This window comes from Oryzias latipes, chromosome 23, assembly GCF_002234675.1.
Source record: "Oryzias latipes chromosome 23, ASM223467v1".
Lineage (NCBI taxonomy): Eukaryota > Metazoa > Chordata > Actinopteri > Beloniformes > Adrianichthyidae > Oryzias > Oryzias latipes.
In genome coordinates, this window is record NC_019881.2 from 3774912 (window position 1) to 3792218 (window position 17307).

The 17307-nt window shown below is 38.9% G+C and overlaps 1 protein-coding gene across 1 annotated transcript in view; it reads right to left on the reverse strand.

Moving 5' to 3' along the window:
- slc13a4 (solute carrier family 13 member 4) overlaps nucleotides 1–17307 on the reverse strand; it is a 63169-nt gene extending 45862 nt beyond the window's left edge. Inside the window, exons 1-4 of the mRNA XM_023952358.1 lie at nucleotides 17229–17307; nucleotides 16916–17127; nucleotides 13814–14199; nucleotides 271–399 (exon numbers count right to left, since the gene is read on the reverse strand). Coding sequence (XP_023808126.1) covers nucleotides 271–399; nucleotides 13814–13936 — 252 coding nt within the window. The 5' untranslated portion in view covers nucleotides 13937–14199; nucleotides 16916–17127; nucleotides 17229–17307. The remainder of the gene's footprint in view (nucleotides 1–270; nucleotides 400–13813; nucleotides 14200–16915; nucleotides 17128–17228) is intronic.

Below are 17307 nucleotides of genomic sequence, written 5' to 3' on the forward strand. Positions count from 1 at the left end.
TTGGGTAAATGGTTGGAGACTTTTGGTAGTTCAAAACGCCCCAGTGCTAAAGGCTAATACCAAAAAGTACATGGACCCTTTCCAAACAGACCGATTTGGCATGTTTACATGGTGGAGACCACTACAAAAAGCCTCAGTCAAGCCTGCTTTATGCCACAGGTTTCCATTAAGACCGTCGGCCCTCCACATGTTCTTCATCCCCACCACCTCAGCGGGTTATTTTGCCTCTAAAGATTGAAAATGTCTGGAATGGCGCTCCGACACACTCACCTCACTGGACTTCAGCACACCAAAGAGAGGGTAGAGAAAGGCCGGGACCAGGGCGGCCGCCCCCAGAGGAACGGCCTCAGACACCCAGTAGACCGCCGTCACCATCAAGACGTACGCACAGCATGCTTCCTGCAAAACAAAGACCACAAACATCATCCTCCAATAAGGACACCACATGTGTTTATTATCCTTGGTGATTTTTGGGTCACTTTGTTGTTGTTCAGACAGATGCTGCTTTAATCAAGCAACGGTTACATAAAAAAAACAAAAAAAGAACAAATCGATATCCCGGCTTTTCATGTTGCAACACGAGAGGGCTTAGTGACGGCTCTCCAACACCGAAACAAGACGAATCTCGTGACATTTCCTAAGACCTCAATTAGCAGGTCCCTCCTGAGCCACTCAGAGGTGACAAGCCAACCATAAGAAGGCCTAAAGCACCCGACATGCCTCCCGCTTCAGCATTACAGAGGCTGTGACACGCTCCCAGCACCTTTACATAAGATCAGCACTCAGAAGAACAGGTCAGTTAATCTCAAATTAATAGAGAATTAGCCACCGGGCTCAAGCTGAACGCATGCCGGGGCGTGTTCAACCCTCACTGTGGACTCTGCAGAAATCGCTCTGCAGCGATTGTTCAGAGTAACAAAGGAACCCTCACAGCTCCAGCAAATCTCTGCTGGCGCCAAAGGTTCTCTGTGGTTTCACGGCTAGAAATGAGGTTTGTCCAAAAACGTCCAAGATGAGAAGCGACAACCGCCGCATCTTAACAACGCATGGAAACTACGTACACCCCTCATCCACTGGATTAAATACTGTTTTAAGATAGAAAACTTTTAAAGAAAACTAAATATGGAGTAAAATCGTCTGCAGCTTTAACAGTAGTAACCACTCAAACGTTTTGAGTGGCTTTCAAACTATTTAACATCAAATACTAAGAGATATCAAGTCAGTTTATGATTGGATTAAATATTGTTACAGTAATTTAATTAAAGAAAAGCAACATTTTTAATAATAGTGAAATATTAAACCAAAAAATATGAATGGATTTGATATTTACATTTTATAAAGTAATGTATAGCCTTTCAAACACAACATTGCCCTTACATTTAACATGACATCTTCTCAACCAAAGACGGTCATCACCCACTCCTCTGCTTCTGGTTTCTTAGCACTTAACTATCTCATTACCGCTTTTGTGCTGACCTATTTAGATTATTGTTATTATTGGTATTTCTATAGGTTGTTTCCACTGTGGGTTGAGAGTAAAGAATTTAATTTGTGCTGTATATCATGTGTATACTGTATAATTGACAAATAAAGCTGACTTGACTTGATTTACTGAAGGATTTCATTTCAGGTTTTCTAATATGAAAAGAGATAATTTACATTTATTTGTTATTTAAAGTGTTTTTAAAAGTGCTTTTGAAGTCAGAACATGAGTCTGAAGTGGAATTATTTAATGAATGAATGATAAATCTGTCCGGCAATACCGATGATAGAGATTTTCCCGTTTCCAGGCACCGTGATCGATTTACTATTTTCATATTTCTTCTTCAGGGCTGCAGTGATTCTCCACAGATACGACTAATATACAAAAACGGATTTAAGGGTTGGGAGTTGCTTGAATTTACCAAACATTTTAGGGGTGCAGCGATTCATTTCAGCAGTGATTTGATTCACACCATAATTTGTGATCGTCGATACGACCGATTCCCTAAAATGACTCCAGGACATGTTTAGCCAAAACCTCAACCAGTGGGACTCAGAGAGAAATACCTGGAACTGAAAAGTGCAGGTGACGTTTGCCACATTCCTTGTCTTTGCTAAATTCAAAGTGCTTCCACATTTTGCACTGCAATGATGGACTGATCCTTTTTTGTTGTCATCTTTTGTGTGATGGATTTGATCGTTTTTACGTTATATAAACGGATTGAATATTTATTTCTAATGTTAATGCTGTACATAGTCCTAATTGTATTTTTAAATCTATTATGATCAATTAATTTCATTTTTAAATAATTTTTCTTTTTTTAAATGGTATAGGTCTATTAAGTTTACAATTTGTCCCGGACAGATCGATCTGATTGGATAGTTGGAATAGAAATTGATTCATTGATTATTTATTACAAACGCTATTATGTGTGGATAACTTAAAGTAGAAACTATTAAATTATGGAACAGAATGATGATATAACATCTGAATTTTTTTTAATTTTTCAAACATTTCGGTGATTAAATGTTAGGCAAATATTTCCAACCTGACAGGTTAAAAAAATATTTTAAAGACACTTCTATGTCCAAAAAACTCAATATTTTTCTTCCAAACAAACAGTTTCTGGTATTTTAGAAATGCGGAAAACTATTTTGATCAAAAAGATTATTAAAGTTCTAGCCTAATGTATAAACACAAATATTCTAAAACAAAATATTGAAATGTTAAACAATTATTTAAAAAAAAGACAAGGCTTGTAAATCTGTTATTCATCAATTAAATTGGACTAAAAAAATATAAACTGGTAATAATAGAAAATTTTTATGAATCTGCAGTAAAATTAACTCAAAAATCAACCAAATAATATCAGTAAAAAAATATTCATTATAATAATCTATGCTGAATCCTTTAGTGATGCTAAATGGTTTCCATCCATTCAGGACACTCAACTACAGTAGCATCACAAAACAAATGGAGCCAATAAAAAACAAATCCCTGGATTTGAACACATCACTTTGCAACGCAGCAAAGCTACAATCCTCCTGCTGACAGACATAAATGAACCAGAGAACAGCCCCATTGACGTGCTCCTAGGAGTTGAGTTTTCTGTGCCGTTATTTTGAAAGGACAAAGTGAAGGTGGATCAGGTCTGAAGGACTGTTCCTGCAGGGATCCTGCTGTCACGAATGAGGAGAATTGTAGTTGAAATGCTCCTCTCCTTGTCTATGTCGGCAGTTAGGTTCACATCGGTCATTTATTTAACACCTTAACCCTTGTGCTATCTTAGATGACCCCCACCCTTACATTGACGTGTTCTCCCTACCATGACAAAGCTGGATAAAGGTGGAAGATTTCATGTAATCCATGGACACCAGTGAAGATCACAACTCATTGAAGAAAAAAGGTTCAGAGCACTGTCTAGTGGGTCTAGATGACCCAACTCCCAATGTTAAAGTGCCTAGGATAGCACAAGGGTTAGAAGGAGAGATGTCATAAAGCGCCTCGGTCTGGATCATCAGAACGTTGAAGGACTGCATGCAGGGGGGTCAGCAGTGAACTTTAGCACCACAAACTGTGTATTCAAAGACTTTGAGGTTCTCTTTTAGATTGTAATGTGTAAAAATGAAAAGGTTTCTAGAAAGAAAGCGTTGAAATGTTTTGCATCAGGCAGGTGATACGTTTGACAGCAGAGTTTTTAGATGACGGAAATACGGAAAAACTCATCAGCATCTCCAACCATTGATTGTCGGTCATCAGAGGATGCAGATGATGCAACTCAGTCAAAGATCTGAAGCCTCATCACTGGTAAGAGGGTTTGCTCCTGTCAGTTGCAGATATGCACATTTTCTGATAACCAGACTTTAGACACAGATATGTCACAGGGCGGAGGGGCAGCGGGGCAGAAGGGCAGCTTTTGTCTGGGGGGAGGGGGTCACACCTGCCTTTCAGGTGGATTCTCACACAGAAATCTAACAACCAGAGGAAAAACGATTAAAAAAAAAAGACTATCAATAAATAAAATCAGAAAATATGTTGAAACTGAAACTGAACTTTAAGATTATATTTCAGGCAAACAACTTTTTGATGATATATATAAAAGTTTTTTTTTATCACTCTTTTCTTCAAATCTTTGTGATCAGGACCAAATGAGAAAACTCTGTTTGAAAAACAGCTTATTTGTGACGTAGAAAATACTCTGAGCGGGCCACAAGCTCCCTGCTCCGCTCCATTCTGATGCATCCACCTGCAGACAAATAACATCTTTGTTTTCCTCGTCTGAGCTGGAATCTGGATCTAAACTGAACAGCTGAATAGCTCTGATATTAATCACCATTTATGTTGGAAAGCTAATTTAAGCTTGGGGGTGTGAGGGGTTGTAAGCTAGTGGGGGAGAGTGTAGACAAAGGGATGATGGGAAACGGGGGAAGGCTTACTTCACCAAAAGTCCCACCCACAATTTGGAGGTAAATTTCTAATGAACTCCTGCTGCTCTGCAGAAACTGTCCTAGCTTTTTTTAATTTATTTAGGCTTAATGCCGCATAATTATAATTAAAAGACCAGTAGGAAGACTTTGAAAACAGCTCAAAAGATGATTGGAGTGGGAGTTTTAGAGGTTTTGGGGTAGAGGTGTCCACACTTGTTTTGGCATGTGAGTTACTTTGAAACGACAATGTCCAAAAGATCTATCTAAATTAATAAATATTTAAATATATAAAGTTTAATAAACATAGTATTATGAGCTATTAGTAAATAAAATTATTTACTGATGATTCAAAAACTACACAGTTAGAGTACACAAATCTATGTGAGGATATTTTTGAGTATAAACAGATGAGGCGTTTTATTACAAAATCAGACAGCAGTGACTATCGTATTTCATGCTGTGCTGTAAATCCTGCAATGGGGGGGGGCACAGCATTTCTAAAGCGCTGCCGGGTCCGTGGACAGCATTTGGGAAGCGCATGCTACAGATATATCAGATTCATCTGGCGGAAACTCCGTAGCCGGCAGCCGCCGCCGTGGCAGGACAACTAGGTCAGACGGGGGGACTCCAGATCGAGGAGGCACGCGGGGCGATCCGGGCCTCAATAAACACTCCAGTGGGCCGGAGTGGTCTTCTACTGGGGAGTTGACGTGCTCTGGGGCAGGTAGGGACTTTCTCATGACAGACAGAATTTGTGCCCTGTGTATTTAAACACGCATGTGCAGTGGTGTATGTATCAGATAGGGGTGGGTATTGGCAAGAGTCTGGCTATACGATGCGTATCCCGATATTTTACCGAAACATATTTTCTTTTTTTTTTTAAATATGACTTGTGACTTTAAATATGACTTTGAAAAAACACTGTAATAAAATTGTCAAATTCAGTTGATTTAATGATCACAATGTCAAGCGCTGCAACTGCATCTCATATATAAGTTGCGTTTACCAAAGCAAATTCATAGTGCTTTTATTTTGGTAACAACAAATATAGAAAGGTAACAGTCAACATTGTCTGATTTCCGCACCAAAATATTTACACCCCCTTCATCATATAAAAGATGTTCGATTGGTCGTTCTGGATGTCAATCAAGTCACCTACTACTGATTCACTGACGGATTTTTTTATTTTTCGGTTATTTATCTTTGCTGGCCTGCGATCTACCATCATTGCCTTGTAGATCAACCAGTCGATCGCGTTCGACGTAATGAGCACCAATGATTTAGAGCATGTGTATCTGAAAAACCCAACCAGAAGACAGTTTGGTTAACATTTCTGAAATCCAAACCTTTAAGCTGACAGGGCAGTAGTCCATTGATTTTATCATCACTCGACTGTTATCTCTGAATGGTTTAGGAAATGGACACACACACACAAAAGAAGCACTAAGAAACTTCACGTCGTCAAAGTCCTCAGAAATCTGTTAGATTACACGCAAAAACCATCAATTATTCATACATTTGGACACCTGAGGTGTGTTTTTCCACACAATCACATTAGAAACAGCTGTGGAAACACATCGAGCCGACTGCTACAAGGAAAAAAAGATTGGAAAGGTTTTTGTCCACTGATGTAGTTTAGAGAAGTGATTCAGATTACAGTTCGTCTTCCTCTACAAAACACTTTTTAAACAGGCTGCTCCTGAGGCAGAATTTTAGTTGAGGCAACTCAGGATTTTTTACCAACAATCTTACGTTTTCAATTTGAGATGTCGTCTCATTGTCTCAAAAACAGTTAGTGGCACTTTAAGTTTAAAAAAAATAAAAGAGTTAAAGCTCTGGAGTTAAATTGTTTTAGCTTAAAGACCAACTACAATCATCTTTTATTCTATTTTCAAAACGTTCCCAGTTGTCTTAATTATGATTAAGCTGTTTTTAGACTAAATCAAAACAACTGTGTCGTTTTCTAGGACATAGTTTCTGCAGGGCAGCAGGAGTTCAAAAGAAATTCACCTTTAAGTTGTAGGCGGGACCATTGCCTACCCCCCCCCCAAATTTCCCATTATGCTTCTGTTACATGCTCCCCCACTAGCTTACAGCCCCTCACACCCCCGACCCAACATTACCGATACAACAAAAATGGCGAGCACGAAATGAGGAAAACTTGCGATATGTGATATGAGTGATCAATATTGCGATAACGATACAGTTTGCGGTACATAAACAAATAGCAAAACAGCCAAAAACATAATTCCCATTTCATTGCAACAGTTTAAAATGTATACTCCAAATGACCCTTGTTGAGCCAGGATGCAAACATCTAACATAAAAGGGCTCATCTGATTGGTCAACAACGTGAAAGGGTCCATCCGATTGGTAAAATGCATAAATGGATTTATTTGATTCGTTCAATGCTTCAAGCTGCCATAAGATTGTTTAAGCATATTTAAGGTAACCATTTATTGCGATTTCTGATGACTTTTGCGATTTGCATATTGCACACCTTGATATCGCGATAACGATAAATTTGTAGTATATTGTGCAGGCCTAACGAGCAATATTGCAGCCATCCAGCAGTACAGTTTTGATCCAAATTTCAGCTCACACGAGGAAAACGAAGACGTTCCACTTGGCTGGACACACCTGAACCAGGTAATCAGTTATGAGTAGAGCTTGAATATTTGGAAATCATGCAGACACACCATGATCTAGTTGTATACAAATAAACACTCAGAAATGCAACTTTAAGCTAAATTTTCTTCAAATATGTCCACCATCAAGAAAATAAAAATGCCAAAAGAACATATTAAAAACGCCAAAAACACCTTTTTAATCATAGTGGCTCTTTAAATGACATAGTGTGTAACAACGAACACATATAACAATATATTATTAATCAATACATGGATCTGTATCAGGATAAGGAAAAGTAGTAGATCCCAAATTTACAGCTGTTTTCTTCTCTCATCTTAGAACTAGGGATGCAACCATTCCCTTTCTCCACCATTTGATTCAAACCTCAAGTTTTGGGGTAAATTTCTTTTTATTTTTTATTTTTTATTTGATAATAAACAAGTAACAATTAAGAAAAAACTTTCATTTAGATCCTTACTGGTATGCAGTAGGGATGCAACAATATGCATTTCCCACAATACAGTTCAATGGTGTCACACACAGTTTGGTTTGAAACTGAGAACTGTGGCCTCCCTGCTTAGAACACCATCTCAACTGTGTTCAGTTTTTTCCATGTTTTTTTTTTAATACACGCAATGCTGCCCTAAGCTACAAATTAATCAAGCCCCTTCACACATCAACAGAAAGATGAAACTGAATGACATGATCAGTTACTTTGATATGCATTCCATTTTTTACAATTCTTGACTGAATCATTAAAATAAAAAAATAAAAAATAAAAAGTGTGTCTCAGGAAAAATAATTCCTTGCCTTCATCTTGCCTTAAATTCAGGCTAAACTTCTGTCTTTTGCAGTTGATGAAAGTAAAATCCATACTTTCATCTTTATTTGCTTTCATTCAGACCTTCTTCTGATGCATTTCTATCTAATGATGAGGTAGGAGGTCTTTGAATTTACCTGGCTTCATAATGGGCATCTTTTGTTTCATTTGGCTCTGGCACAGATCTTTCTTACAGCCCCTTCAGAACAGAAAGTGCCTAAATATCCCATTTAGTGAAACGTCAAATTACTCCCCACTACTCCTGTTAGTGCAAACAGTCGGTCAGCTGTCCAAGAAAGGCCAACCTGCTGACCTGGGATTGGGACATGCAGGACTTATGCAACTACAGCTGGAGATTATTGGGGTCATTTTAACCAAAGCTCTGTCTTCAAGATGAAGACAAAAATCAATAAAATGAATTTAAAAAAGACTTAGTGCTTACTACTTCTTTTATTTTAACACCTACAAGACAAAACCAAGAAACAATGACGACGTTTGATCTGTCCCTTCGTTAAAAGGAACATATTTAAAACATTATATACCTTATATTTAATTTGAGACTTCCCAATGTTTTAAAGAGGTCATATCATGCTGTTAAGAAGATGGTTAGTCCTTTAAATTTTACATAAATGTACTAGCACTATTAATTGTGTTAGCTCTGATGTTCTTAAGTTTCTCTTTAAAGTTCCATTACCTAAAACTTTGGTGAGAGAATTTTACAACTTTTCTGTCAAGTCCTACTAGTTTTCCATCCACCCATGTCTTCTGTGGTGCAGTAACTACTGTAGATGTACGGAAATTGCTCCAGGGAAACTGATCATCAACACATATTACTGTCTACATGTTTTATTCTTTTATCCAGTATCTCTGTCATTACAAAGTGAGTGACATCCTGTTTACCAGATCACCAGAAAACCCACAACTCAGAGGTGAATTTCTGACAAACGCCTGCCGCTCTGCAGAAATTGTCCTAGAAAATGACACGTGATTTTTGATTTTGGTTAAAAACGCCAAACTCCTTCTTAACTGGGAAAAACATCTAAACCTCGGAACGCTTTGAAAAATCAATCAAAAGATGATCGGCGTGAGACTTTAAAGAACATGTTTGTTATTAACATGCTGCATTATATCAAGCCATATGTAGGGGATGATGGCCGCCAAAGTGTCCATTTTAAGACATTACCAGACAAAGATCGTGAAGTAGAGGACTGTTGCTTTCATGAAGTCCGTTAAGTAAGGGTTGATGGCCGACGAAGTGTGCATTATTACTTTTTAACGCACGCCGTGGAAGCCTGAACCGGGATGTTGCGTCAGACGGTTGTTATGCTGCCCCTCGAAAAAATAATCCACGTCGCGCCGCACCACCGCTGCAGTCAAGATTCGGCAATATATATATGCTGATCTTTCTGATGGGTTGAATAAAGCATCAGTTCAGAAAGAAAGTTCACCTCTTATCGCTTGTTTTTGACCAAATGATGAAGCAAAAGGTTGTTTTAAAGAAGCCGGCGCAGTGATACAAAACATTTAAGCTAGGTGACCGGAACTTATTTTTTCACCGTGCGGTTATCACTGTGGTTTATCACTTTTTAATGTACACCCAGCAGCCAATCAGAATCGAGTATTCACCCGGACCATGGTACAATGTCTGATGCACATTTCGTCTGCCATTAACCTTTACATAATGCACACTTCAGCCATCCTATCCCTTATACCTTAGTCATTTACAAAAGAAATATTTAATCATTTTTAAATACTTTCTTATGAATATGAATACTATTCTTGTTGTTTTTTTGGTTTAAATCGCTTCTTCACAAACAGCGGACTATTTGAAACATAGTGCGGCGCGTTGTGATAACAGCTGAGCCGACTTCGACTCCAGCGGCAAAAGAAAGCAATACAGCGGGGCAAAAAAGTATTTAGTCAGTCACCAATTGTGCAAGTTCTCCATGTTATAAAGATGAGAGAGGGCCTGTAATTTTCATCATAGGTTTACCTCAACTATTATGAGACAAAATGAGAAAAAACATTCCAGAAAAATCACATTGTCTGATTCTTTAAGAATGTATTTGTAAATTATGGCAATAAATATGTATTTGCCATAAAGAAACAAGTAAGTTTTCTGGCTCTCACAGACCTGTAGCTTCTTCTGCAGAGGATCCTCTGTCCTCCACTGGTTACCTGTATTAATGGCACCTGTTTGAACTGGTTATCTATAATATAAGACACCTGTCCACAACCTCAAACAGTCTCACGCCAAACTCCACTATTATCAAGACCAAAGAGCTGTCTAAGGACACCAGAAACCAAACTGTTGACCTGCACCAGGCTGGGTAGACTGAATCTGCAATAGTTAAGCAGCTTGTTGTAAAGAAATCAACCGTAGGAGCAATTATTAGGATATGAAAGAGGTACAAGACCACTGATGATCTCCCTTTATCTGGGGCTACTCCCAAGATCCTGTGACCCCGGGGGGTCAGAATGATCACAAGAACTGTGAGCAAAAATCCCAGAACCACACGGGGGACCTAGTGAATGACCTGCAGAGAGCTGGGACCAAAGTAACAGAGGCTACCATCAGTGTAACACTACGCTGCCAGGGACTCAAACCCTGAAGTGGCAGGTGTGTTTCCTCAGCTAAAGCCAGTACATGTGCAGGCCCGTGTAAAATTTGCTAGAGACCATTTGGATGATCCAGATGAGGATTGGGAGAATGTGCTATGGTCAAATGAAACCAAAATAGAACTTATTTGTTAGAACAGAATGCTGAGTTGCATCCAAAGAACACCAGACCAACTGTAAAGCATGGGGGTTGAAATATCATGATTTGAGGCTGTTCTTCAGCAAAGGAACCCTGACGACTGATCCATGTTAAGAAATAATAAGTGAGTTGTCAGATTTTGAGTGAAACCTCCTTCCATCGTCAACGGCATTGCATTGAAGATGACACATGGCTGGGTCTTTCAGCACGACAATGATCCCAAACACACTGTTGCCCGGGTAAGAAAGGAGTGACTTCATAGGAAGCATTTCCAGGTCCTGGACTGGCCTAGTCAGTCTCCAAATCTCAACCCCATAGAAAATCTTTGGAGGGAGTAGAAAGTCTGTGTTGCCCAACGACAGTCCCAAAACATCACTGCTCTAGAGGAGATCCGCATGGAGGAATGGGCCAAAATAGCAGCAAACCTTGTGAAGACTTATAGAAAATGTTTGATGTCATTGCCCAACAAAGAGTGTGTGTGTGTGTGTATGATCAAATATGTACTTATTTTCCACCATAATTCACAAATTAATTCTTTTAAAATCAGACAATGCGATTTTCTAAATATTTATCTCATTTTGTCTCTTATAGTTGAGGCCTATCTATCATCTTTTGAGTAATCTTTCAATAGAAATAACTGAACATTGAAACTGACCATCAGTTTGTTTAATTTCAGCAGAGGTTACCCAAATTGACCCTTGGAACCCAACTAGAGTCACATCAGAGCTAGCTCAGTAAAACAGAACACTGTTCCCATCCGACAGAAGAACAAGCGAGCTGTGATCTACGCACGCCTCGTGTCCAGTCAAAAGATGCTCAGTGCTGCGTTCTACCTCGGCTTCATGTTCTCTGACCTCTGACTGCGTCCAGCAGATGTTCTGCTCCGGTGCAGCTGGACCTCTCCGAGCGCACGCAAACCGGGTCACATTCCTGACACAGTCTGATGTCCACGCTGTCGTAACCACGCCACGTGGGGCCATAAATCCAGCATGGAGGCAGACTGATTATATAACTTAATTGGCTCTTTCTCTGTTTCTTTTCCTTTGTTCCTTCACGGCGCCCTCCTCCTGCGGCGTGCACACACGCCAATCATCCCGACGCTCACGCAACGGCCGAACCTCTAGGCGACAGCTTGTTTGACCTTCGAGCAACAGTGATGCAGCTGTGAGCTTAGAAACAAATAATTCTTTAAATCTCCTTTGGAGGGGTGGCAAACCCACACAAACAAATGTACATTTTTTTTATTTAAATAATTTTAAAAATACAAAGTTAATAAAATTCTACCTTTTAAATTTTTTTTTTTTATCCCTTTCAAAATATTTTTTTCTTTAAAAAATCTCCACTAAAATTTTTTTTATCCATTTTAAAATGTTACACCTGGTTTACTTTTCTGAAAGAAACTCAATTTAATTCTTTCTTTCGTTCTCCTTCTTCACAAACACACAATTTTGTCAACTTTAAACAGATTTTTTTTAAATATGCTTCTGGTAAACTCTAAATAACTAGTGAATGTGGGTTTACATGCCTTTAATCCAGTTTCAATCTTTCCAAATCTCTGAATAAGCAGGATTTCTTTTTGTGTCTGAAAATAAAATGTGGTTTAGCCCCAGAATGCCTCCCATCACTGTGTTCAAACTCTGGGTTCTCTTAAGCTAAACTAGCAAAGACCAATCCCAGAATGCTTTGCCACGTTGCAGAGGAAAAGGACACCAGCAGGAAACTGACTACCGTCATGAAGACGCAGACCAAGACTCCCCAAGGGAGTTTTTCTGCAGAAAATCAAGGATTGTTGCACCTTTTGACTGAAGTTCAGCTTCAAGAGACTCTAAGACCATATACAGCTAAAGAGATCTAAATGAGATTTTCCTCAGTGTTGTTAGAAACAGGTCTTAGACACTTCAGTCATGGTTCAAAATCTGATTAAAATCAACATTTTTTATTGAAAAACAAACAAATATAATAATAGGGGTGTAACAATTATTGGATGAATCAGTTTCTATTCCTACAATCCAACCAGATCGATCAGCAAGTTGGTAATCAAATCAACCGAAAATACTATAAAATCACTTTAAAATGAAATGAAACGATCTATTATTGGTAAAATACCATATGATTTGAGACATGGTAGGTACTACAACGTAAAAACGACAAAGTGCATCACAGAGGAGAGCACACACATATAGTTGTATAGTTAGATAATTCCTCTGGTACATCGCCTGTGCGTCCAGGTAGACGATCACTCCTTCATATGGACATCCCCACGGTGTCTTCTTTTTTTTTATATATATTTTTCCTTATCGAGAAGGAGGGTCTGTTTATTTTAGCCATTACCTATTGAATTTTCTGACTGATTTCATGTTCTTATACAGTTACCAGTGTGAAGCCCATTGACACGACTATTGTTGTAATATTGGGCTGTACCAATAAAAGCAAAGACGTGTGACCATCCAGTGTCTAGAATGTTCTAAGAATGTTCCCTTTGGACTCTTTGGATGTGGAAAAACAACAGTGGTGAACTTTAGGAAACTAGAATGTGAATGGATTTGACATTCATTCTTGTTTACTTGTTGGTTTGGACACAGATTTCATTTCCACTTGATGATCTGGAAGAAATGCAGGAATCTGGGGAACTGTTCAGTACCCGGTTTTTCTCTCCGAGTCCCACTGGTTGAGCTTTTGGCCTGGATCCATTAGAGGTCAGTGAATCAGATCGTCGACCACAACTTCTTGTGAAATGAATCGAGCCGTTACTAAAATCTATGGAAATAGTGAGTATTTGCAGAAAAAATATCAGATTCTTGAAGTAGCCATTTTAAAAGTAGAGAGTTAACTTTAGCTCAAACCCATCTTAAAACACGGAACAGGCAGCACAAAAATAAAAATAAAAAATGGGGCCAAACGGGTCTGAATCCCATCAAAGTGAACTTTCAGGTTTATTTAAAACACATTTTTATTGCTCAAAACTCCACATGCTGCTTGAACGACCCTCTGATTAACTTATGGAGCCCTCTTCATGATGTTTTTCCGCTCTGTCACTGATCTCATCAACATGTGGAGACATCTCCCCTCCACACTCGGCTGATAAGCATCCATCACGAGGGGACAGTGAGCCTTTTTGAGTCCTACGCGCACGCGCGGGCTAATTAAGGCAACACGCTTCCATGACACGGGTGGAGTGTGGGTTCTGTACTCACGCTGGTGGGGTGGATGAGCGGCAGGGGAAGCAGGGACAGCGGGATCAACACCACCAGGATGAGCTTCCGCGCCCTCCACAGCTTCCTGAACAGGTCCATCCTGGCAGCGGCCTCCAGCCTCATGAAGGACCCGGAGTTCCGAACTTAGACACGGCGGAGAAGGAGGAGAAGAAGACCCACGGACCGCGAGGAAGTGTCGTTCCCACCCAGAGCCCGAAGGACCAGCGCTCTCTGCGGGGGTCTGAAGCTCACCGGGGCCTCAGGTGACGCTGCCGGGGCCTTTATCTGGCTGCAGACTCATGCTAATTAGCCCCAACTTTACCCCACCCTCACGCGCGCCATCGCACCAATCAGGGAGCAGGAAAAGTTTGGCACGCGGGCAGCTCCTACTACAGCAAAAGTCAACGGTTCGGATTAAAACCACACAAAAACTCACTTTTTTATTAGTTTTCTTTAACATTTTCTGATACAAGAACAACACTGAAACAGTTTGACATGAAACAAAACACAAACACCAAAGGAGGAAAAAAATTAAATAAAAAGAAAATAAAAAATAATAAAAACAAATAATCCACTCCAAGTTGAATCTGCAGAATCAGTGTTTTCTTTTAAAAAGCAGCTAAAAAGATATCTTTAACTTTTTATATTGTGTTTTACTGTGAAGCACTTTGTGATTTTTATCTTGAAAGGTGCTATAAAAATAAATTTTATTATATTATTATTATTATATATTGAAAGTCACACAAGGTTGCTTTGCGGGACACAACTGTATAGGATTCCAAACCAGGGTAATAAGACACTAACAATCTTAAGTGTCCTAAATTTCTACATCAAGGCTTTCAATATATCCATTCATTATATCAGCAAAGTGAATTCATCCTGACTCTTCATTCTTCTTATACTTTTCTAAGTAAAAGCTTCACACAAATGGGTTGTTAAAAATAATCCAAACCATCCAAAATGTCTAGGTGAATGTGTAATTCCAAAAAAGATGAGGCACGGTTTCAGAAGAGAAATGGCAAAATGAACAGTTTATATCCAGATCTTTTTCTTTTTAAAATATGGTTTAAAAAAAAATATTGACAAAGTATTTGTAAGGCAAAGACCAAACTTTTTTCCACAAGCAAACCCACTCCAGTGAGCGATGATATGGGTTTTTGAGGGCCTCTGTTACTTGTGGTAAGTTGTATTCATATTAAACTTTTTAGAGAATACAAGAAAATGACTACATTTAGAGTAACAACCTTACAGCCAACATAAATTCATTTAGGCCAAAGAAACTATTAAAACTATTTTTAAAACAGTTAATCAAGAAAAGCTGAGATGATTCATCTTAATTATTTTTGCACACAATTGTTTTTTTCCTGAAAATATGCCAAATTAAAATAATCATTTTAATTATTATTTTGGTGAAGCCTGTACAAACCTGGCGTATTTTATTAATTTGGAACAAATCCATACCAATAGCTTTTATCTCAAATGTAAAGTTAACATCCTATATTTTTGTTAGTTCAAACAGCTATCAAAGTAATAAAGTGGTCAATTCTTCGATTGGATAAAATGCTGGCACAGTGAGTGTAGTAGGTGCTCATTTTTTTCAGCACATTTTTGGGAAAATGAAGGGCAACTACAGAGAAACAGGAAGACGGTTCTATCACGTCTAAACAAATACGAGGACTTGCAACAGAAATGAAAATAAAAAGGGTTAAATTAGAATGAACACTAATGGTTAACTGTTGCGTAAAACGCTTTTATTTCTTTATTTTACTATATATGAAAACCTAACACCTTAAAGACCTCAGTTGAGGAAAAGGTGACACTTTGAGCCCCAAAGAAACAAAGGGGAACATCACCGATGACATGAACGAGTGAGAAGCTTTCTGTGATTTATCCAGGAGCTCAGACGGAAGCAAAAGCAGCTTTAAACTGGACACGACATCAACTTTATGCCGATTCTCATCAAAATGTTTGTTAAAATGCGGCATTAAGAATTTGAAATCACTTAGAAAATGTTGTTTTACATTTCTACTTGGGTTAATATCAAGTACCAAAGTCGTATATTAAACACTAAAGCCTGAAAACAGAAAAAAAACGTGTCAATATTAATGTTAATCATTGGCTGGATCCTGATAAGACTACCTTTTTCCAGAATAAATGGATCATATTCTGGAAAATTATCCTAAATAATGTAATAACAGTTTTAAAATCCACCATTAAAACCAAGCCTACTACATGACACTTTTCTGCGTCTTTTAATATGCATGTTTTCTATTTTTTCAGAGCTTTCAATTAGTTATTCAGACATGTTACTTTAACTTTGGGGAAAAGGTTCACATTTTTGTCATTTCGATAAGTAATGTGTCAAAGTAGAAACATGAGGGACTCATTTTAGACTGCAGACTGCCCTCTGGTGGACTTTTACAACACTCACAACATTTCATGTTAACTACCATCAAACGACCGTGTCACTCAGCCTCTACGGACATTTGGAGCAATTTGGAACCATTTTGCAGGGATGTCATTTGGTCGTCCGTGAATAAACGTGAAAAAAGTGAGAAAAGTTTTGGTCTGCACGTGAAACTTTCACAGATGTATCATGAATGAGCCATGTCAAAACCACAGGAGTGGGAACAAACCACACAAAGAACACGTAGATTAACGTAGAGCATGAACCGTGCAAGATTATAATATGCAATTCATTAGTGATTCATGTGACAATTTCATTATTTTCACATATGTACGCCGTATAACGCAATAACAAATTATATATCAGTGGTACATGCGTAAAATGACGGTTCGTGGAAAGCCACAAATTTGCGTATGCTTCTAGCAAAAATCTCGCACAATCAAGCCCCCACCTTCATTTCCCCTGTTTGAAAATGGTCTAGAAGTGTCAAATACTGCAGTTCCTAAAGTGATCATTGGGGGCTGGTTTCAGAAGGGAGCACAGTCCCCATTTAGCAAAACATCAAACACATTTAAATCAACATTTTTAACACATTGATTCTGTGAGGTGAATTTTTTTAAAGTTTATACAGAATGGCTCCCCACACCTCTACAAACACAAATATCCACACACCTGTACAAATAATAACCACACACCTTGTTAGGATGAGTGAGGCTGGACCCAGAAGCAGGACAGAGACGGGAGGATGAATGAGGAAAGAAGGTTTTATTTTAGTCCCAGTGGCGTTGGAAGGTTCGGGCGTGATGGTTCCTGGCTTGGGCAGAAGACCGAAAGGATGAGCTTGGCTTGATGTTTGGAATGAACTGCACAGGTTGACCAAGGGTGAAAGTCGCGCTGATGGTACTCCCTGAAGGAGCGGAGATAAAGGCGGTTAGGTTTCTGAAAGTACGAGGCACTTAGCATTGAAACACGAGACCTAAGACTTGGCTTAAGGAGTCAGTACTCAACCACGAGAAGCAGACGGACTGACGTTGGCTGTCGGGAGGTGGTTCCTTATAAAGGCTGCAGGCTGATGAGAAGATGGGCG